The sequence below is a fragment of the Leptonotus elevatus genome, chromosome 16 (assembly GCF_054856555.1).
Source record: "Leptonotus elevatus isolate MCC_2025b chromosome 16, RoL_Lele_1.0, whole genome shotgun sequence".
NCBI lineage: Eukaryota > Metazoa > Chordata > Actinopteri > Syngnathiformes > Syngnathidae > Leptonotus > Leptonotus elevatus.
Window position 1 is genome coordinate 11817512 of NC_141254.1, and position 24119 is coordinate 11841630.

At 42.2% G+C, this 24119-nt stretch overlaps 1 protein-coding gene across 2 annotated transcripts in view; it reads right to left on the reverse strand.

The window, feature by feature from the left end:
• LOC147160761 (rho guanine nucleotide exchange factor TIAM1-like) overlaps nucleotides 1-24119 on the reverse strand; it is a 63908-nt gene that overhangs the window by 13011 nt on the left and 26778 nt on the right. Inside the window, exons 1-17 of one of the 2 annotated variants that reach the window (XM_086097868.1) lie at nucleotides 15017-15103; nucleotides 14834-14889; nucleotides 14139-14270; nucleotides 13409-13971; nucleotides 12375-12655; nucleotides 10411-10686; nucleotides 9903-10140; nucleotides 8862-9034; nucleotides 8174-8398; nucleotides 7258-7443; nucleotides 5869-6021; nucleotides 5707-5781; nucleotides 3501-3671; nucleotides 3317-3421; nucleotides 2313-2394; nucleotides 1227-1313; nucleotides 217-435 (exon numbers count right to left, since the gene is read on the reverse strand). In XM_086097868.1, the coding sequence (XP_085953994.1) occupies nucleotides 217-435; nucleotides 1227-1313; nucleotides 2313-2394; nucleotides 3317-3421; nucleotides 3501-3671; nucleotides 5707-5781; nucleotides 5869-6021; nucleotides 7258-7443; nucleotides 8174-8398; nucleotides 8862-9034; nucleotides 9903-10140; nucleotides 10411-10686; nucleotides 12375-12655; nucleotides 13409-13964 (2827 nt within the window). In that variant the 5' untranslated portion in view covers nucleotides 13965-13971; nucleotides 14139-14270; nucleotides 14834-14889; nucleotides 15017-15103. Of the gene's footprint in view, nucleotides 1-216; nucleotides 436-1226; nucleotides 1314-2312; nucleotides 2395-3316; nucleotides 3422-3500; nucleotides 3672-5706; nucleotides 5782-5868; nucleotides 6022-7257; nucleotides 7444-8173; nucleotides 8399-8861; nucleotides 9035-9902; nucleotides 10141-10410; nucleotides 10687-12374; nucleotides 12656-13408; nucleotides 13972-14138; nucleotides 14271-14833; nucleotides 14890-15016; nucleotides 15104-24119 lie in introns of those variants that run through there. The other variant, XM_086097867.1, reaches the window with a different exon arrangement.

Consider the following 24119-nt stretch of genomic DNA (forward strand, 5'->3'; position numbering starts at 1 on the left):
TCCACAATCTGAACCTGAAACCCTAATCTCGTCTTCAAACCCTAATTTAAACATAATCTTGGAAGTATTTTTGCTAACTGAAACAGCAGCTACCTCTGTGTGCAACTTTAGCGTCAATTAGCTTTGTGGTGTTAAATGACATCAAATAAACGCCATCCCTCAAATAAACGACTACATTTTGATGCATTTTCAAAGCATTTTGAGAGAACTCCTGACCATGACTCTGTGAGAAGATGTCCGTAGCGAAGGCGGCTGGCTCGGCGTCGGAGCGTCGGGGTGGCGGCAGCGGGCATAGGTCGGCGGGGTCCAGGCGGGGTACGGCACCCACGCTCAGTGTCAAGGCCTGGCAGGCGAATGCCGCCCGCATGTCGTCCATCTGCAGGGCAGCGGCCGGCTTGCCGTTCAGAAGCAGGATCTCGTCGCCGGCTTGGACGCCTTGCGGAGACGAAAAGACTTCAGAAGATGCCACAAACATATCCAGGCTGTATTACACGTTTGCTGCATGCTAACGCCCCGCTAACCTTCAGGCTGACTTGAAACCCTTATTGGCAAACTTAACCCTCCTGACTTGGAACTTTGATAGCCTAACTTGAGTGTCACAACCAAACTGACTTTAAACGTCAAAAACTTAAAAAACCCTAACCCTTATTGGAAATTAGGCTTGAAGCCCCAAATTGAAAACTGACCCTGCCTCAAAACCCAACTTTTAGAGCAGTCAGCCAGACGTTTGGAAGCACAACATGCAGGAACACAAACATCTCTTCAAGCCACCTGCTCTCCTAATTGACAGCCAATTAGCAGCCAATAAAGAGACAGACAGCTCACCTGCACACACACTCACACACACATTTTACACTTTTTATTTACACAAATGACACATTTAGCCCCAAGTTGTGACCTACATGTCTGCAATGGGAAATGTTCACTGCATAGTGGAGTCTTTATCGGACTGAAAGAAATAAAGCCCGCAGGCACAACTCCGCGGTCGCACTGTGTGTGTGCGTGCGTGCGCGCGTGCACGTGCATTTCTGTGACTACATTAATAGAGACGGGTTGGAGTAAAGCCTCCAGTGTTGGCCTGGTTTGCTTCTGTGATCTCTTTCAGTCTCCGCACATTCTCCTCAGTGGATCAATGGAACATGCTGGCTGACCCACTAACAATGTGTGTGTGTGTGACTCAGCAGGCTGTCATGTTAGCGTCATGCTAGGCTAGCTGGTTCCGTTACCTTTGGCGAAGGCGAGTCCGCCGGCCTTGACATCAGTGATGTGAAGCCGCTGGGTGCCGTCCTCGTCCAAAACAGACACGGAGAAACCTGAAGGTGGGGAAACAAAAAACGGGCTTGAGGTCCGAATCTGAAACCCTAACACGGGTTTGAAACTCTACTTTCAACAACTAACCTCAGCTTGAAACCTTTACTTTAAAAAAAAGAAAGGCCTTAATTCTGGCTTGAAACTCGCATTTGACAGACTAATTTCAAACCTGAATTCTGTTTTAACACTTCTTATTTAATACCCTGGAACCCTACCCAAGATTTGAAACATAAAATTAGGGGTGTCAGCCGATTAAATTTTTAATCACAGTTAATCGCATGACTTCAATAGTTAACTCCCAATTGACCACAAATTTGATATCTGTTCTAAATGTACAATAAAATTATAATTTTTTAAGTTTCATACTCTTGTTCAGATAAAAGTGGAAAAAATGTTAAACTAATAGAATTATGGCTGCATCTTTAAGTGTGATATTGTTGTGTTGAGGTAATTTTTCTGCCACTAGATGGCATAATTGCATTTGTAAGAGATGGTGACAGCTCAGTGCATTTTTCTTTTCATATTAAGAACTAAGTATAACTTGTGAAATTCTGCAATTTTTTGAAATTTTGACCCCAATCTCCACAAATATATGCATTATTATTATATATATATTTATTACCACAAAATTTAGTGTGCTGCGTTGCGACAGGAATTCCCCCAGTACAGGCTTTTCCAAGTAATTGTGCGTTCAAAAAAATGAGTGGCGTTTAAGAAACTTTAAATTAACTCAAAACTAACACACAAGTTTTGACACCCCTATTTAAAATAAAACTCTAATTAATTTTTTCCCCTAATCAGAATGCTTGTGAAACTCCTGACAATATCCAGCGAGATAGGCACAGAGTCCATTAGGTTCGCCACGGCAGCGGAAACAGAGCGATTTGGTCCGCTTGAGACAAAGAGCGCTCAACTAATGAGCAGCATCCCCAAATCAACCCTGCACAACCCGTCGTCGCAATTTTGAAACAAGTCTGTTGTGCGAGGTGATGCCGGCGTACCGTAGCCCAGCGTGCACGACTCTGCTCGGTCGAACTGGATCAACCTGGTGGCTTTGGTGCAGATCTCGATCTCCTGGTACAGCTGAAAAAAAGGAACAAAACCGCGTGACGGTCACCACGCTTGGAAAGATTCATCTTTTATTCAACATCCTTGACAAAGCAATTGTGAATAGAGGTTGCGGGGTCAGCGTGTGTGCGTGTGTCAAGATGTGAAATGAGGACGTGATAAGCGTGAAATGTTGATCAAAGAGGATGAAGAGCACTCAGGTGGTCAAAGTGAATATAGGACTTCAACAACTCTATTGAATAATATGGAGGCACATGATGTTGTTTGTCTATGAGATAACAAGCACACCACGCTAATTTGCATAATTTAGCCCACATAATCCGCATGAATTTTAATGAGGGAGACGTCTCTGATCCATTTAACCGAGCTTTAAGTGTCTAAATGTGTTAAATGGGACTTTGACGACAAATGCCAAATCTGGATCAGAAGTGGATTGAATTGTGTATGACAGCTTCTGAACCTAAATAATGTATCAAAGTGACGTTTTTTGCCATTATTTTCATGTTGTATTTTTTAGGCCATCAATATTATTATTATTATTATTATTTTGAAAATTGCTAAGCATTTAGCAAATTAAAAAAAAATCATTCAGCAAAAAATCATTTTAACTTAGCTTATTACTCCTACAAATAATGGTACCACAATGTTAAAAAAATCTAATATGAGGTAAGAAGAAAATCAAGACTTTTGAGTCAATGAAATGAAAAGATAACAGCCTCTTAAGTATCATAAATCATAAATTTTAATATATGACCGTTTACACTATTGGCGAATGGCAAATTTGGATCAGATCTGGAATAAACATTTTGTACTTATTTTCAATTTATTAGGTGTGAATTTTCACCTTACTGTAAAGGTAAGACCTATGAAAGACGACCTAAGCAAAGTTTAAAAAATATATATATTTAAATGGTAAAATGACATTTGAATTTCTCACCACATCATAGACCTCCTCGTCATGTTTGGGCACGTAGAGGAGCGTTTGGTCGTCCACGGCCACCTTCAAGCGCAGGTAGTGACCGGAAGGGTCCAGTTTGTTTTTCTGTAGGATGACAACAACCCTAAAAACTCTTCTAAAGTAACACACATGCATCGTAAAACTTTTGGATTCTCATGACTACCTTGCAGATGGCGCTCAGAACCTCCAGCGCCGCGTCACCAGGCTGCACCACGGCCAGGACGGGCTGGTCGCCGGGCAGGCACACCCAGGAGGGGGCCAGGCTCTCTGCGAGCCACACGTCATTGTCCAGCGACAGCTGGGGAAGACTTTTGACCGAGCTCTCCCTCTCCTTCTGAAAAATAGGACCAATGAAAACATATATATGTATATTAGTGACTGGTGGTGAGTTGCTCTTTAGCATATACAGTCATTTTTACATGTAGTAGAGAATATTAATCTCATAGAGCCAATGGAAGCTGCTGGTGGTCTCAAGCATCTGGAGGTCTAATTACAAAATCTCTTTTGTGATCCTCTTGAGCTCCCAAGTGGCTTTGAGCTTGTGTGTGTGTGTGTGTGTGTGTGTGCATGTGCGCCAATCTGGCAGCCCGGTCGGCATCAACAGGACCTCACACACGCTGATCTTTCCAATCATATCAGGTGACAGCTTCCACCATAATTTCCCCTTTAGTTGATACACAATTTCAGCCGACAAGGGTGTCCACATAGGGTACCACCCCCAGGTCATAGGGCCCCCCCCACCAACCAACTCAGCCAAGCACCATCTGGCCCCTCCAAGATGCTTCTGCCATCAGTGGGATTTGCCGAAAAAGTCCACCAGCTGTGACCAATTGGAAGCGATCCACACAGATGTAATACTGTAGCATCGGTGTGTTACAGTCCTGCAACACAACAGGCCTGAAAATACGGCAAGGCTGCTATTTTGGTTTGAGGTGGCCATTTTAGAATCATTTTGAACCATCCATCCATTTTCTTAACCGCTTGTCATCACAAGGGTCGCTGGAGCCTATCCCAGCAGGCTTCGGGCAGTGGGCACTGGTTGCCAGCCAATCCAGGGATCATTTTGAACCATTTCCCAAATTGAACTTGGCCTACAAATGTTGTTTGTAATTGTGTGTTGTTGTTTTTTTACAAGTTCAGCCATAACCATTTTAGGCTCATTTTAGTTATTTGAAGGCATCCTTCAAAGATGAACGCATTCTAAAGATTTTTGTCCAACTGCTACTAGATAAAAAAAATAAATAAAGTATACTACACAAACTGGTGACGCTACATTGCAAATAACTTTTGTTGTTAGCTACGCAAAGGTCTTGAAAATCCATCCACTGCAGCCAGTTTAATAATTAGCAACATGAAATTTGTTAGGCTCATGAAACCAAACAGACAGGAAGTCAGCCATCTTGGTTTAAAGCAACCATTTTAGAATATTTTTTTGTATTTCCAGGGCCCTTGCCAAAAGGTAAGGTGAAGATATGAGATCAAAATGTCAGGCAGACAAAGGCTGCCGGTTGATCTGGTTCGCTCTGAGCGAAGGAAGAGAGGAGGCTGGAAAGTGCCAAAGGGGGATGATGATGTGCTGTTTGACAGGCTGAAAAGATGGCTGGGAATAGAAATAATTGCATTACGTGTGGATCAGACGCCGGGTGGTTAGCGAGAGACTTAATCCAGCAGATAGCGTCAAGCGAAAGACGGAATGCTCTCGGATGTGGAAGGGTTCAGCCGTGATTCCCCATAATAAGCCGTAATAAAAAGACGAGAATCTTTTTTTTTACAAAAGTGATCTGGAAAATGGCGGCACGCTGCCGCTGCCTTTGGCCTCGGGGCAGTGAAGATGCTTGTAAGCCGTTAAACACGCACAAAGACTCATCAGATGCTCCAGTAAGTTTGAGGGGGAAAAAAAACGTAATTAGACCAGAGTCACTTGTGTGTGAGGCAGCTAACCAGGTCTGCGGTTAGCGCGAGAAGCTAGCATAGCAGTTTATGTCTGCATTTGGTGTTCCTTCTTGACAAATAGTTGAGCTCAATGGCACGTAAAGAGCTGCTCAATATACCAAGAGAGTTCAATCATTTAACTAAAACAGGAAGTTGTACCTACCAAAATAATAGAGTAAAAGTGGTTAAGCAGCCTCAGAATATCCAAATCAAAGCCCCTTATTTGCAAAAATTAGTCCTATCAAACCAACATCAATGGAACAAAAAGAGGAAGTGGCCCTCACAATAAAAGCCTGGAAGCAAACATACTATCTAAATCATCATAAATCATACTATCTAAAACACACAACTTCAAAGTCTGACTGTACTTTAGTGACATGAATTTACATTTGTGACCAAAAGTGCAGAAAATATGACAAAATCAACTAAAATCTTACAGATCTGTCGCTGGCCGAGTCTTCATACGTTGGTTCCGTGGGCGCTTGGGCCGGCTCGATGCCACCAACAAACACCTGTTAAGATGTAGAATGTACAATGAGAACGTTGACAACTACGAGGCACTCCATGCAGAGGATTTGTGCATGTTTGTAAAGGTCCACCTGGCTGATAGTGGGGTGTTGCGCCTTCAACTTCCTGCGGGAGGCGGTGTCGATCCCCCACAGTGACGAGAAGCGACTTCGCCGTTTGCTGAAGGTGCGAGAAGGCGTGGCCTGGCCTCGCCGCTTCATGCCCATCTCCGTGCGCGCAGACACCTGAGAGAACGCAAAATTTAAATGCAAAATGTTTCTATTATAAAGAAAATATGTATACTTTATAGGGGGAAAATGAAATATGTCAAATACTGGAATGAATAGTAGACACATTTATTAATATTATTACAGTATTATTATTATTATTATTACTTTCTTTTTTTTCATTTAACCTTTATTTAACCAGGTTGGTGAGATTGAAAAAAGAGAGAGACATGGCCAAGACCGGCAGCAGCAAAATAATTTAAATAAAAATATATTTTTTAAATGAAATAACAATTTTAATTGCTGTTAAGTCCAAAAAGCAAAATACTACTTTATAACATGCACTGTTATCATTACTATTATTTCCAGGAGAATAATGTATAATAAAAAAAAAAGTCTTAAAAAAAAACAATGTACATAGCTCAACAGCATGCACAGAATTATGTATTTAAAAAGTATTGTGTTTTTAAAAGAAAATTGTTTGTGTAGAAATATTAACAATGAAAGCTTATGCCTAATTAATGAAAAGTATGGATAAAACGGTACCTATAGAAAATAAAAAACATGCATAGAATTTTTTTTTAAAGTGTAGACAAATATTTAAAAATAGCATGCATAAAACATACAAAAGTATATTAAATGATATGTATTTAATTATAAAAATAAAATATATATGCATAAAAAATGAGTAACAACTAAAATAGACCGTATACAAATATAAAAATGAAATGGTACTGTAAGTATATAAATGCTAGAAAAGCGATTGTCATGGCAACATGAAGATACAATATAAAGCGTCAGGAAGGATTTGAAGGCTTGACAATTATGTCTGCAAATAAAACGGATAGTGAAAAAAAAAATCAATTGTGTGTTGATGTCTGACAGTGTGAGACAGTGGGGAGGAAAGAGGGGCGAAAGGGGGGTGCAGAAGATAAGGAGACAAAGGAAGGCAAGGGAAAAGGAGGGAGGGAGGGAAAGACAGGGTTCGAGAGAGAGAGAGAGAGACTTAAGCCTGTTTGGTGGGAAAGCGCCTCAGGGACACTTCATATTGATCTCCCAATCAACACCATCAAACTTGTGTGTGTGTGTGTGCATGTTCTTTGTTTGTCTCCTTTCCCGGACGTGAAGTGGTGACCTAATGAGCCACATGCTGCTTCACCAACCCATTATTGGACATGTATCACCCTGGTAAATTTCCACTTCCTCCCGACAACAAAAACACAATTGCGTCATGTTCTTGCGTGTAAGAGGTACCAGCGCATGGAAGGAGGACACGGAGAAGATCCCCAGGCGTCCCATGGCCAGCTTGGTGGGGCGCGAGGCGAAGCCCAGCAGGCGCTTGGGGTTGGGAGGCTCGCCCCCCTGCAGGCTGGCCAGGTAGCAGCGGTAGCGGAACAGGTCCATGTGGAAACGCTCCAGATTCTGCTCCCACAGGAAGATCTGAACGGACAAAAGGCCACAGCGCTTTAAACGGCGAGAAAAGAACATGGCGCCTCGCTCCATGGGTGAGACGTGGGAGTAGTGCTGAGGATGATGATGAAGCCCCCGACAGTGGGAGTTGAAACACACAAAATAATGATATAAAGCAAATTTGTATTGCACTCGAGACAAGACGCAAAACAAATACAATTCAATGAGTTCACGAGTAAAGAAGCTCTTTTAGCCAATCAGAAGCCAGAGACCACTTTTTAATTTTAAAAGCTTTTTAAATTCAGACAAATACATTTAAAAAAATGTAAAATATAAACAAATGAATGAAAACAAGTACAAATTTAAATAAATAAAAAAAGCATACAACACAATCAAATGTATTTAAAAAATAATAATTTTTAAAGGTCATTTAAATAAATTGAATAAAAAGAACATTTAAATTAAATGAAAATAAATATAATACTTAAATTTTTTTAAATGAAGTTTTTCACCTACTGAATGTTTCCTTTTTTTTTTTAAATCATAGGCAATTTTACCCAAATTTAAATTTCTGACCTAAATTGTAATCTTTGTAAAAATAAGTGCATGTCAAAGCCAACAGGTGACGCTATTAGCAGCATGGCCCGTTAAGCTAACCAAAAGGCTGAAGAAAATTATTTTGTGTTTTTACTGACCAAAGATGTTATTTGTGTGGGATGTAGATGCCAAAAGCGACGGCAAACGAAGAATTGTCGCCTACCTGCTCCAGGATGGTCTTCCTCTTCTTGGCGTCGGTGACGGTGGACAGCTGCATGTCGCCCATCTTCTTCATCTTCTCGTCCATGTCGATCTTCTGCTCCAGCTTGCGGATCTCGGCGCGCAGCAGGCGCACCGTGTCGTCGCGGTGGTGCTGGCGGGCTAGGGCGGCGGCGCACGCCGAGTGGATCGCCGTGATCCAGTTCTCCAGTTCCGTCTGGCCTGACGTCTAAAGGGTGTAAAAATTCATAAATACAAGAAAAAAGTATTTAAATTTACAATTGTGGATTTATTTTCAAGCCATAACAGAAGGTTTATTTTTACAGGTATAAATGATAAATCAATGCTAATAATGTGGAACACAATAACTGGAGATCCACTAATTAAATACAGATTAAATCACATATGGTATAGTATAGTATTGTAGAACAGTAACGAATCTAAGGTATTGAAGTTCATCATGCAAATGAGGTACGGATGAGAGCATGCGATAAGGGCGGCGGTCAACCAGCCTAATAAGATTTCTTCGCGGCATCTTTGTCCTCCAATTGGTGAGTGTGACAGGTGTCGGCATATAAATAACAAATTGTCATAGCTGACAATGCTCAGTGACAACGCGCCCTTTAAACACGTCAATGTGTTTAAATACGTAGTGTGCATATTGACACGGGAAAGGTGCGGTGTCCTCGTACCTGGAAGAGGAAGGCGTCGCCGGCCGAGTTGCTGAGGCAGAAGACAAAATCTTTCTTGGGGTGTTCGGGCACGGCCTGCACGATGGCGTTCTCGGCCCACAGGGCGTGTTTGGGAATGCTGGTGTGGTCGATGCCCGAGCGACCGTCCGACTCGTAGAGGAACAGTGTAGAGCCTGCGACGCACGCACACGCCTGTCAGTCATTTGTTTACAGTAAACAATTTGTTTTTCCCAAACTAATTTATCATTTAATGATATACATCAATAGTACACTAGAAAATTAACCTATAGTTGCTTTCTGTAGGCATAAACAACAGGATGACAGAGGATGACTTACAACAAAAACTAGGCTGTGCTGAAAAACTTCTTTTTTTGTGTTCTTTCAAATTTATACCATCTCAAACCGGATAGTGTGCCACCATCTAGTGGTTAAGAGTGGAAATACACCCAATATAATACTTTCTGTAGGCATAAAAAGCAGGATGACAAAAGATGACTGACAACAAAAACTAGGCTGTGCTGAAATACTTCCTGTTTTCGTTCTTCTTTCAAATATATAGCATTTAATAGTAAATAGTGTGCCACCATCTAGTGGCTCACAGTGGAATTACACCCAATATAATGCTTTATGTAGGCATAAAAAACAGGATGACAGGATGACTGACAACAGAAAATAGGCTGTGTTGAAATACTTGTTTTCATTTCTTTCAAATCTCAAACTAAATAGTGTGCCGCCATCTAGTGGTCCACAGTGGAATTACACCCAATATAAATTTAGACTTACATGAAAATAAGAGCTAACTGTAAAAAAACCAAAAGAAAACTGTTAGTGTATAGTGTCAGCGCGTCCTCTAGACACATTCCACTAGAAGTGATTTATTCAACTCCATGAAGACGAGCAGGCGGTTGTTGTGCATTTCACAAGGATGAAATGGATTAGACATGGACGCCGGCGTGAAATTAAACGAGGCGGAGGACAGAAAATGCAAAACACAACCCCAGCTCAAGGTCACAATGACGGCATTGCGTTTCCTTTGAGTACCTTTTAACAAGACCCAGTAGTGCTTCCACTTGCGTCTGGTGGCCGGCTCCACCTTCTTGCTCTTCTTGTGCACCAGGAAGTTCTTGACGGCCAGCGCGCCCGCCTTGCGCACAGTGCTGTGGGCGCAGGCCGCCGCCACCGCCGACTCCGACGGGTAAGCGCTGCTTAGCGTGCCGCTGCTCATCTCGTCGCTGACTGCCGAGCACGCCTCCTCCGAGCGCTCATGGCCTCGGTGGGCCTGAAACAGGGTTGAGGGTTGACAGGCGATTGGATTTTTGTCAAAGAGAAAATATAAATCCTCTATACTATAGAGGATTAATAGGCCTATAGCCTTAAAAAACTTGTCTGTAATTTTATTTCTACTCTCCCTAGACAACTTGCTCTTTTGCTTCCTCTGGTCCATGTTTAGTGTTTTACACACCATGTCACCAAACTTTACAGTGACTACTTAAAATAGGCCAAATTTTGCTTTTCAAAATAATTCGGTTGAACCACAATTCAAACTGACCCAGACTTGATTGTCCAGCTCCTTGCGGAAGTTCTCATAGACACCTCCTCCCCCGCCGGTGCCGCCGCCTCGCGCATCTGCCACGCCGGCGCTGCTGCTGCCGCTGTCGCTGCCGTCGCGGAAGAGGCCGATCTCAACAGCCGAGTACACGGAGAAGGACGCCGACATGGCCTTGCAGCGGCGCGACAGCGGCTCGCCGTCCGCCGCCGCGTCCGCCACGCCGTCAATGCCGCTGTCGCCGTACTCGCTGCCCTCGCCCAGAGCGGCCGAGATGTCCTGTCAATAGGAGGATGAAGTACAGTTTATAAACGCTACATACAAGACAGCATTTATATTGAAAGTTGATTAATCGATAACAATATAAAAATATATTTTAAGTCAAAAAGAGACTATTTTCGGACCATTTTTTAGGGTGATGCGCGAGGGGATAAAATTTCACACGAAAGACATGAAATGCTTGTTGGTAAAAACACAATGTGGCCATTTATATTATATAGCTAGCACGTGTGTTTTAACGCATTAGTGTATGCGTGTGTATTCCACGAGAGGTTCAGCGTCTTCCTCGGAGTTCGTCTTAAGAAACTGAGAGTCTCTGTTCTTTTTGCTCCATGTTTTGCCGCCTGGTGCGTCTATTTATAGCTGCTACACAACCCCCCTGACACACACATGCACACGCACACAGCTGGATGAATTTGTGATGAGCACTTAGGGTGCAGCTTGGGGATTCTGGGAACGAAGCTTTTCTTGTTGTGGACTTTTTTACTAATGTGACAAAGACAGAAACTGTTGTTGCTTTAACAAATCTCCTGGTGACTTTCGTAGCCAATCAGCTTTTGCCTGAATTGAAAAGACAAATTCAATGAGAAATCAAACCACAAGTGCATCATCTTTTGTTCGGTGTGTGTACAATGTTTGAGGGATGACGGAAACCAGGCCAGCACAGACTCTCTGATAAATATAAAATAGATTCAAAATTACATTTAAAAAGTGTGTTTATGTATGTAATAAAAAAGATATCTCTCTCATTAAAGGCAGTATAATACATGTCATATAATTAAAAATGAAGTTGTCAAACATATAATATAAAATACAATGATATGTTTAATACTTGAAAAAATACTGTAAATAGTAAAATTATTTATATAATTAAATCAATAAATATGTTCATGACCACATTTAGTTTTTTTATGACATAAAAAAATAAAATAAAATAAAACTTGAAAAAAAATAACAAAATGTACAGATCAGTTTAGTCATTCATTCCATACAGAAAATATTTCATTAAATAAATAAAAATATTATTTTTAAATATAAGTTTGTTTTTTTAAATAAAATACATAATAAAAAAAAAGTTTTTTTAAATTAAATAATGACTTGAATATATTCTAGTATCAGCAAAAACTCACTTTTCTCTCCTAGAAATTAGAATATAGATTCTGAATAAATAAAAAATAAATAACTAAAAAATCTAAGCTAAATAGTAAAATAATTAAATATATTTATGATTAAGAAATATGTGCAAAGTTTCAAAATAAAATCAGAAATCTTTAAAAATATATAAAAATTAAAGCATTTAAAATGATTTTAATACCTACAAAAAAGGCCTTTTCCATTATAGGAATGAGTATAATTTCCGGCTGGGGAAAACATTTTTGGTTTGTGTTGGCCCCAAAAATGTCTTGACACAATACTGTTTGCATTCAAAATATAATCAGTCATATCCAAAACATCTTTGCGATGCTTGAAAACAATGTACCGTGTTTCTGCACAGAAATTTGCTGCTGCAGATGGCCAGCTGCACGTCAAACTCTTCCCGGCAACAGAAATGGAGCAATTCCCCAAGTAACCAATGGAATAATAAGGAGATTGTGATCGTTGTAGTATAATCAAATTCAAACAGAAAATGCGCAACGATGACATCACAATGTTGCCGCGGTTAGTTTAAATCCACATTGAATGTTTACCTGTGTGGTTTGCGCACGACGTCCCTGAAAAACCGGTCGCGCTGTCGGGGCCGCCAAGCCGAGCCCAGTCGGGCCCTCCGAGAGACAGTGCGAGCGTCGGCAAGGGAGGGTGAAGGCTGCGTACACGCCGCCGCCGTCCTCCTCACTCGGAGACATCGGCCCCGTTTCGCCGTCGACGCCGCCATCCTGCTCTTCGTCTCTACGGCGCCCCCTTTGGCCCCTGAGGCCCGCACTATGGTGGCTGCACAGATGGTCCAGGGACGAGGCACGCTCCGCTGCACCTGTCATATGAACGAGCGCAAGCATTACAAACCATGTCAGTATAATTTATGAGTTACATTGAATATAATCAAAATATGGTACAGTCAAGGTAATTAAACATCAAATGTTGATGTAAAACTGGTGCATTAGAAATACCCGTTTGTGCCATAATAAATGAATTGGACAGCTGAAATGTGAATTAAAATGTCATATTTAGTCATTCAAATGTAAAATACAACATGGACAAATTGTTGTATACTGTATTAATCATTCATGTTACGGACGGCGTATATTAGGTTGACCAATTAGATTATTTAATGGTATTTTGATTTAATTAATGACATTTTTTACTACTTTTTTTCTATAAATCAGATATTTTCTTTTATTTACTTAGTTATACTTATAGCTTTTTTTTTATATTTATGAAAAAAATCTGCATTTTTGAATGACATTTTATTTATTTACATTTTTATATAATTCATAATTCATTCATATTTTTTTACTTTTTATGTAATGACATTTTTGTTTACTCTGATTTGCCATTATTTAATTATTATTATTTTATTTAATGTTGTGCTTCTATTTAAAATTTTCTGTAATCCAAAAAATATATATATTTTTAATTTAGTGACATTTGTTTTCACATAATGGTATTTATATAGAACGGTGAATCTGTTGGTCACGTCTCAAGAAGGTGGTGGTCCAGATCAGTGATCTGAATTTGGCTCTTTGAAGATGATGAATCAATAAAGTTACATAATAAAATATTGCACCTTTGGGTCCTCTGGGCGATCGGCTGAACTGCTCCTCCTCCTCTTCCTCTTCCTCCTCGCCTCCATCCACCATCTCCTCCGTGCTAGTCATGTGTTCCTGGCTGAGGTCCGACAGCGAGAACTCCAGGCTGTCCTCCCTCCACATGTCAGCCGACTTGGAGCGCTTCTTCTTGAAGCTGGATGGCTCGTCGTCCGGCGGCGCCGAGGCAGAGGCGTCGTGCTCCTCAGGCCTCAAGGTCATGGCCACGCGCTGAGTCCAGTGCGGGTTGCTGCCGAAGTCGGCCAGGCCGCCTGCGTCGTCGTCCGGGGCTTCGGGGCCACTCTCGGCCAGCGAGCGCGGGATGCTGGGCGTGCTGGAGGAGCGCGTGGACGCCTCCGAATTGCGGTGGTGCTCGGGCTGCTTGGCCGACAGGGAGTGGCGAGGGCGGCGGGTCACCGGCCGCTTGGCGGTGGAAGACAGGCGCAGAGAGCGCGACGACGTGTGCTTACGGGAGAGGTGCCCGGCTGAGACGCCATGGAAGGCGCTCTCGCCGTTTTGGCTCTCCACGTTTCCCATAATGCAACTGCAGATTATATAGTTATCAGTAATGTACGACTTTTTCAGAAACACAGTATATCACTTTCTTGCAGAAATTTACAAACATTTTTGACTTATGACTTATTCGAAAACACACATTTTGTTTACAGTTCAAGTTTCTACGGCAACTGCTTCCTTTGGGAAGATGTTTACCTGTTGTCAAGGTCTGCACCTCAATGGCATCCTGGTCTCACCATCTTGCAAGCGCATCATTTTCCACACGTCACGCTTGCTGGGCGGCACCAGACGGACCGATTAGGATGGCTGGGCAAATCTCATGATGACCTGTACACACAAAAAAAAGTCAACAAAATATTGTATTAAAAAATCTTTATAAAGAAAACATTTTATGTTTATATTTGCATAGGTTGATTATATTTATTTCACCAAAATGTTTTCATATTTTTTAAACAAAGTCATATATAAGGCTTAATTTTTACAGAAATAACTCTTACAATAAAAATGTGGTACATTTTTAATTTAAGTATATATACAAAAAATGTGTATGCCTCATGAAGTGCCTTTTTTGTTGTTGAATAAAAGTTATATTTCCCCCCGAAAAATCCTTTTGAAATGAAGTAGTTTTTAGAAAAATAAATTTTGTATTTTGTTAAAAAAAAAAAAAAAGTTTTTGGGGGATAAAGCAGAATAGATTTGATTATTTCTAATCATAAAGTGAGATCCTTATTTTTTGAAATATGCTACTTTTTTTCAGCAACTATTTTTTTCTGGTGAAATGTTGCAATATAAAATTGTGCTCATGTTTATACTTCTAGGATCCCACATAGTGAAAAAGATTGACATTGACTTAATAATGTCTTAAAATTTGACATCCTTCAAGTGCTCACCTCCAGGACATTCAGGTTGATCGCGTCCAAGTCCGGCTTGGACTGTTCAGGATGACCTGAAACACAAGGAAGGGGAAAAAAATCCATCAATAAAAAGCAAGGATAAAAGGGGGAAGCACGCACGCAGTACACCAAGTCCCAACGTCAAACCACATTTCTTTGAACTACACCCTGGAAACTCACAGCTTCACCACAAACCGCTTGGGCATGCGCGCACACGCCAACGCCAGCCGCTCTGCAATCTTCACAAAAAAATAATTTACATCCACTCATATGCGCAACTGAGCACGGCGAGCAGAATGAAAGGATGAAAGCGACTATGATGCCACGTGATGCGTATGATATGTAACAATTCAAAGCGCATGCCGGAAAAGCGGCAACTTTATTATTCACATGCAAGCGGTGATATGTGACATCACTTCTGTCGTTCATTAAGTTGCACAGCCTTGTGGTGTCACATTCAAGAGGAACGCTTGAAAGAGGCGAAATAATGCTGCTCTCTCCTTCCAAGACGAGGGCGTTGATGTCAAAGCAAACTTCATACAGCAGATTCCAAAATCCAAATTTTAACAAGTTTGTTATTTTGCTAGCTTAATAGAATAACGCACCCAATTTCGATGCATGCACTGTGATAGGATTCGTTTTGTATTCAAAACAACACAGGCTAAAGCTTTGACTTAGAAAATGTCTGTTTAGCTGAATGCTAACAAACAATGCAAAATGAATATCTTATATGAGGCGGTGTTATAATAACGCTCTAAGCAACAAATATTTAAAGACTGACCTGTAGACATATAATAGACATTATCTTATTATGCTACGTAAAGAACGACTAATTTTACCGTGGCTTACTGAGGAGTTTTGACCGGCTCCATGTATGTACAAATGTTCACTCAATTGAACCAAAAAAAAAAAGTGTCAAAATCTGTTTAATACTTTAAATTCCATTTTATTTTGTTAACATATATTTTATAAGGTACAATATTATATTACTGACTTCCATTTATCTCAAATATTTTTTAGGGGGGTGGCTGAAACAGATGAATGGCACAACACACCAACAAAACCAAGCAGTGAAAATTCCTTGGCAAAGGTCACATAGTGAAGAAATTAACATTACATCCAGTATTCACGTGTAAACATGACCCCTTCAGGCCTTTCTATTTCCATGTTATTTACATACGCATTCAGCATGTGTGCTTTGTGTAGTAACTACACAACAGCACTAAGTCTTGTTTTCCCTCTCACAGTGTTTACATTCTTTTTGTTGACTTTCCTTTTTACCTGCCCTACAGCGAGGTGTGTGATCGTGTGTGTGTGTGTGTGGGGGGGGGTGTGTGTGTGTGTGTGTGTGTGTGTGTGTGCGTGCGTTTGGGGGTACGCAGCTATGAATAGAACGGTGAGTGAAATGGAAGCAGACCAGGATGCTGGGTGAGGGGGTGAGGCAGGTTATTGCTGCTGAGCTTTAAGTGGATAAAAGCCTCAGCCTGGCAGTGTATTCACTCACAGCATCACTGCTGTATGTTGAAAGAAGCTAACTAAGAGTCAGTAGCAGCGTCAAATGACTTGACTTTAATTCGTATTATTTTTGACAGACGATTGGAAAGCATTAATTCAGGCAAATGACAGACAGTAAATCGACCTTATCTAGACAACAAAATGAAATATCAGCTTGGTGGTTTGCTACAATTGCATAAAGATGTGGAATAAACCATACGTATTTTGTAGGTAGCAGCATTTATTCATGCCACTGATCTAAATTGTCCTCATCAGATTGTTTGATACAATGGGACAATTATGTGGCATTTTTACCGAAGAAATATTAAGAAGTGGTATTTATTCATGCAAACTAACTAATTATACCCATTTAAACTCAAAATAATTCAATACTGGCTTAAATTCTTATTCTTGCCAGTTGGTAGAATACAACTGGATTAGAAAGTGGCATAAGAGTTTTTCATAATGACAAAATCTGCTTTATCAACAAAAATGAGATATTGACTTTAATTCTTATTTGTGTCATCTGGTTTTATAAAATTGGAATTTTGCCGGTTGACCCATTTATTCATGCATACTAATTATACCTATTTAAATACAAAATAATTAAATATTGGCTTTAATTCTTATTTTGGACTGCTGCTTTGACATAATTAGACAGTAATGTGGCTTTTTTTTTGGTTAGCAATTTATTTGTGGTACCATATCTCATACCTAAACTAAAAGAAAAAAGAAATACATTCTTTATTTCTTATTATTCTTGTCAGCTAACTAGCGTCATTTGCGAAGTGTCAATGCAAAGTACCTAAAATTATTTTTTATTTTTTTTAATGAATTCTTATCAGATAGTTTGATCAAATGGGATGACAATATGATATTTTTTTGCAGGCATCATCATTTATTAATGCAGTTACCTTACCAACACGAGCAAAAGAAGAACGACTGACTTTAATTCTTATCATTATTGTCAAATGTTTCAACAACATGACATTTTTTTGCATTAACATTTTTACAGGTAGCAGCTTTTATTCATGAAAACAACACAAAGCATTAACTACCACAGCTGTACAACAAAAGGTATCATTGACTTTAATTGTTATTATTCTTGACAGATGATTGGACAACAATGTGTCATTTTAAGGCCTTTGAAAACCCGATTTAAGGATTACATGTCATTGTTAGGAATAATTAAGGCCTTTGTTTTGGGAAATCAAATTCAAGGATGAATTCTAGGAACTTTCTTTAACGACGATGCTAAAGCGCTGCTCAAAGCCGACTGCCAAACTGTCAGTGTGTCAGTACGCTGATGGCAGATGAAACGCTAACAAACCTTTCTGTGAGAAAAGGTTTTCCCCAACATGCCTACTTATTATTACTATTATTGGTATGTCTTTTGTGTCCATGCTTGTTGGTGTACAACACTGGCTTTCTTAAAAGAAGTGTTCCCAATGTGAATCACGCTTGTATACTGACACTTTGCACTCCACCCACAGCCATAAATCATTGAGAGGTGCGCATGACTAACCGCCATCGCCTCCTGGAACAACAACAACTTGTACCATCTGTGAAAAATTAGAAGTGATGTCTTGCTTTGATGGGCTGGATGTTCAGCTAAATGGTTGTTTTAAGGAGTAGCTTGTCAACCAGTCCTAAACCTGCTGTGTTATTAGGATAGTGGCTGCGCCAGAATCGGCTAGTTAGCTGGTAAGTAGTAATTAGGTAGTAAGTGTTCAGGTTTGAAACTAAGAAATGGTGCCAGTCGCCACTACCAAACCTAGTAATTAATGTCTAAGCGACAGTAGCCTACCTGTTGATCATTACACTCCAGACCACGACACATTAATGCAACAAGATTGTCCTGAACCTCTAAAGTAGTACTGAAAGTAGTCTGTCATGAACTTTTTAGGCAGCCATAGCTACAGTCAGTTCTGTCCCGAAGTTCGTCCTAAACTTTCAAAGTAATAGTGCTAAGAGTAAAATATTTGCACGAGCAGCCAGTCCTGAACAAGGCCAGTTGTAGCCTTAGATCCTTGTCCTGAGCCAGGAAAGCAGTCGCAACGTCACTTTGTTTTAAACACAGCGAGCACCTGAACTGTAAGGATGGATTGGAAGATTGCAAGGTAGCCCTGAGTCGAGTAAAATTGTTGAATTTTGTCAGTAGCACATGACCGTTCTGTCCTAAGGCAGGGAGGCAGTCACCTCGTTTTGAACCTGGTGAGAATCTCAACTTTACAGAGGGGCAGGAAGCTGGTTCTGAACTTGCCAAGTAGTATTACTTACAGTCCTGAACTGAACCTTTTGTAAAATGAAACCTTGACAGCTTGACTGATTTGCCCTGACCTCCGGGTGCACCCAAGGGCCACGTTTGCCCCTGCGAAGCCCCAAACCCCACTGGAGTCATGAACCAATGAGGCAGTCGTGCAGTCACTTCATTCTGAACCTGATGAGTACCTGAGATGTACAGAAAGGCCAAAAGCTGGTTCTGGAACTGCAAAACAGTCCTAATAACAGTCCTGAGCTCATTGAAATACCAGACCTTGGCAGGTTGATGGATTTTCTCTGACCTTCGTGTGCACCCTTTGGCCGCTTTGCCCCCGCGAAGCCACAAAAGCCACTGACGTAGTCCCTGGGTTTAGCCTGCCCTCGGGTCTTTTCCTGCACCTTTAAAATTCCTTACATAGTTAGGTGTCCCACCTATCAACGGCAATTAAAGCAAGTGGGTGAGGTTGACACTCTCTCAGTAGGTGAGAGGGAAGTCCTGAATGGAACAAAACTGGGAAGCAGCTTCTTCTGCAGCGCTACGCAGAAATTCAAGATCAGACATGTCTGGCTGTCCTTGGAATAGGTATATGAAGACTAGCGCTATCTTAGCACAGCATACTGGTATGCACGTCAAACAGGCTCCACACCCACAGTCCCTCTGTCTGAGACATCAGCGGTCGGCTTCCCTAGAAGGGAGATTAGTTTCTTATTCATCCTTTCGGGATCTGACGAGCCGTCACAAGCGTGAATCGTCGCCCCCTCCCATTCCTCGCAGCCTCCACTCCTGACACACAAACGGTGTCCCTGCTGCTTGAATCAAACAACATTTAAAGCTTCGTCAGACCGCCGTTGAGTGGCACAACAAAGCTACTCGTTTCCACATTAAAGTACAAAAACACTAGGCGGGGAGTAGGATTACCATCACTGAGTTTGAGATGCGCGATCGCTGCCAATTGCTGTTGACGAGCCAAGCCAGTCTCACGGGAAATGTGACAGCCCGTCCTAAATCCTAATGGCATCGTTTCTGCACGCCATTTCGGTGCATGACATGTCACCGCCGCCATCGCCGTGTCATGTGGTTTTAGAGACACGCAAAATCCTTGTCAGGAAAATTGTGGCCAAACGGGACAGGTCACGGCGACTCTATGTGGGAGTGTTAGGCCTCGGCTGAGGTCTGCACTCTAGTTGTCTTTGGAGATCAAATAAAAGAGCAAAAAAGTTGGAAAGGGGTACAAAAACCACATTTGAGGGTCAAAGTATCTGAGGATCAAGTGTGACGATAAAAGTTACAGCGGGATTCGCTAACAGCCAATTCCCTCCACTCTGCTCCTCAAGTGGCACTAACCTCATTAAAGACGCTCCTCCGTCTAACCGAGAGATTATGCCGCACGCTTCTCAGCGCGGCCGACTGCCGTCTGCGCTATGGTACAGTTGGGGATTACCATAATTTAAAATAAAATCCCCTCAGGCGCAAGTGCACTCGTTGAACGAGGGTGGGGTATGGGGGTGTGTGCGGCTTACGACGCTTTGCTACCTCAGCGCAGATCCGACACGACAAACACCAAAGATTTAACCCTCCACCAATTTTCCGGCTTCGGATATACTAACCAAGGTGGGACCGCGACTGAGAGCGCCAAGCACCGACATGTAATCATGGCGCAAAGGCAACCCATCAATTACTCGGCTTCTGAGGTAGTAACAGAGGCATGAAAGCACAAACACGGAACGGGGTGACAAAGATGTGAGCGGTACAATGTGAGAAAAGGGAGTAGAATGAAGCACCCACACGAAACAGGGATAAAAGCAAATTGTCAGTTTCCTGGCTTTCGAGGAAGTATCTGAGGTATTACTCGTGCGATGTGAAAGGGAATGGCGGAATGCGATGACACGGAATAGGAGGACAAACGTGGCCAGGCAATTTGCTGTCTTTGAAGGTAGTAACAAAGACGAGAAAGCCCCTGTGGAAAAGGTAAACCTAAAAAGCACAACGTGAAATCGGGAAGAAGGCAATCTGCTAGTTTGGTAGCTTCAGACATTGTAGCAAAGGCGGGAAAATGGTTGTCTTAAAAGGACTATCTGAAAAAGTCCACAAGAAGTTGGGGGTGAAGGTCGACTTGCCAATTCGCCAGCTCTGGAGGTAGTATTACAAACGTAAAAGTGACAGGAGAATGAAAGAAATAGCCGTAAGCTCGACCACCGAATAGGGAGACAAAGACAACCCACTAATTTCACGGCATTAGAGGTAGTATCTGTGGGGATAAAAGTGGCGGTAAAGTGGATGTGTGAAAAGAAAAAACAGAAAGCATGACACGTAAAAAAGGCAAGTCGCCAATTAGCTGGCTTCAGAGCTAGTATCAGAGACGTAACGTGGTTATGTGAAAGGGAATTGCAGAAGATACCAACACGCAATGGGAGGATAAAAGAGACCTTCCAATTTGCCGGATTCAAAGGCTAAAAAATGCTAGCATGGAAAGGAAATAGTGGATTCCATCTAGACTGTGTGAAAGCACACACAAAGCACAAAAGTCCCGCTTTGTTGGATTTTGCGTGGAACACCAAGGTGAGTAATCACTCTGGCTAAACGCTGTAAAAAAAGAAAAGAAAAAGTGTGTATTATAGTCCAACGTATTTTCACACGTGAGAGCCCATCTCCACAAATCCACACGAGTTTAACCCCGCTGCCGCCGCCAGTCAGACAGGTGCGCATGTCAGCAAATTGTGGGGTAAGACCTCCTGTTCCGCTCGGCGTCCTCTGAAGAGTCGGCGAAATAACATGGTGGCTGAGTGGGCGAGAGCGCAGGATAAGAGGGTTTTAGGGAAAAGATAGACATGATGGATGCGGGGTGGATGGATAGATGATGTTGATGGACTGATGAGAGGCTGTTAGAGGGGGTTGGGGATGGAGCTGGGGGTGCGCAGGTAGACTAATGAATGATGAGTGGGGGAAGGGGATCCGTGAGCAATAGGGTCGGGGGGGGGTGGAGGGGGGGTCCTGTCTTTGGTGTTTATGCTGGTGACTGCTTACATCTAAATTTGTCATTATTTGGACTAAAACAGTGTGTTTACGCACTGCTTATCTGTGTATCCAACAACACTGTAGCTCTGCTTAGCCTTTGGCAAACGTATTCCTCCTTTTAAAGAAACTGCCTGCTGTTGGCAGTAGGGACTAGAAAACTGAAATATTAAGTGGGATTTGCACATGCTGAGAACTTAATCCAAAGGGAGAGGAGTGATCTGTTGAAATGTGAGCTAACTGGATACAACAAGGCGACACTGTTAGCGCTCAGTGAATGAGGCAAAAACTGCTGAGGCTCGGCAAAAAACAACAACAACAACCTTTCCAGCTGGAGAGAGCACGCCACACTTTGGCAGGGTCAGCAAAGACACGGAGGGAAGATGAGAGAGGGGCTGGAAGGAAGCTGACGTCAACAACAATAACACCAACCGTTTGGTGGGTAAGACACGAGAGGATTTCACAACTGCGCAACACACCAAACTACTGTTGGATGACACAGGCTGGGAAAGTTCAACTCTACTCTGGCGTGACGCAACGACCAACGGCTCATAGCAGTGCTGTTGATGGAGGTTCCTCAAACCTTAACCACATCAAAAAGCCACTTTCGGGATAGGGTGTGGGGAGGACGGCCTGGCTCCAGCTTGCCATATTTGTCGCTGGTTGCCAAGCGACTGAACGGAGAGTTGCCCGGTGCTTTTTCCTCGTTTGGATGTGATGTGGGCTGCAGCTTGGCAACATGGATTTGTCACCTTTACAACAAAAAACCCTGGTTTTACTTTTACTGAGGAGGAGAAAAAATGAATATGATCATCTGATTATAAAGCACGGAAGGATCTTGGGCAGTTTAGGCTCTTCCGTGAGTTGCAGCTATTTGAAGACTTTTTTGAAATATGCACGTAGTTTTCACTCTGAAATCACTCCGCCGCCATCTATTTGGTGTGCCATCTTAAGTGAACTGCGCAAAAGGTACTAGTAACCACAGTTTTGAGGCTACCGAAAACATAGCACAGTGCATTGATTGGTGGACAGACAATGGTAACTTCCAAAAGACCATGTTGGTGCTGATATGAAACACTAGAGCAGGGTTCACCAATTCTGGTCCTCGAGGTCCGGAGTCCTGCAGGTTTTAGATGTTTACGCCCACTAGCAAACCTGATTCATATAATTAGCTCATCAGCATGCCTGATAACAATCCTGGTCTTTAGTATCAGGTGTGTTGGTAGGCGGAAACATCTGAAACCTGCAGGACTCTGGACCTCGAGGACCTGAATTGGTGAACCTTGCACTCGAGGACTTAAATCAAACTGCAAATTTGACAGCTTATGAGGTAGCATCAGAACCCCTTTTCACACTGCTTTCCAAAAACTGATTTCTCTCCCCCTCACTCCGAAACTCGAGGACCAAGATTGGGGAAGCCTGCCTTGCACGCTGCCATCCACTTTGTCGCTAACTCCCTTAACACCCATCAATGTGAACTCTTCCGTGTGGAAGGCACGGACTAATAAATCTCTGATACACCAAGTTTGTGTAAATTCTGTGAGAAAGGGGCTTAAGCCCTCTGTTATCTGCAACAAAGCAGGTGGCATTTGGCAGTAAAAGAGACATCTAGGGGAAGGTGGGGGGAAGCAAGGGGGAAGTTATCTTCGCAGGTCCCTGCACCTGAGTCAACACAGCGCTCGCAAACAAACTGAAGCCGAGACAGAGGACAATGCACTGCGATGGCGAGAAACTCTCGGCGAGAATGTTGCAGACAAACGCCATCTGACTGGAAAGACCTGAACACAAATCAGCGCTGCCGTTGCGAACTTAATGAGGTATTCTTAACCCACTGATGCCAATTTTCGAAGAATAGGGAACGTGAGAACACCCGCCTGTCCGCCACCAGCGCACATATGCTGCTTTTGTTTTGTTTGTACGTTTACACGGGCGTTGACAGGGCGTGGTGGTCAGGTGCACCTACGCCCAATATCGTTACGATACTGATTCGACCAAATACTGTAAAAACTTGTTTGTAATAATCACTGTGTTGGGTTTCTGCCTTCCAGATGTCATTCGAACATGATCCCACTTTCACTCAACAGCTGCTAGACATTTGTATTTAGAGACGGGAATTTGCTGCAATACACAATGGATCATTCTCTAACTTTCAGCCTGTGGCTAAGTAAATAGTACCTACTTATTCTTAATTTGTCTATCAGGTTTTCTACCTCTCCTGACAATTCCAGACAGTTTATTGAAAGCTCAAGCTGTGACTGCCACAAAGTCAATGGCCCAATCCCATTACTTCCTCTTCACCCTGCACCCTCTGTCTCGTTTATCTCTTCCCTCTCCCTTCTACTTCTTTGGGAAGGCAAAGACAAAATAAATCCCACTAGGAATTGGAAACGTACTACCGCTATCCAATCCGCGACGTCGTTACCTCTGCGTGCTGGTTGTGATGTAACGGATACCGACAATAGCAAGCGTTTACCAAAACACACAATTGTGCCAATTTCTGCCAAAGTATAGAAC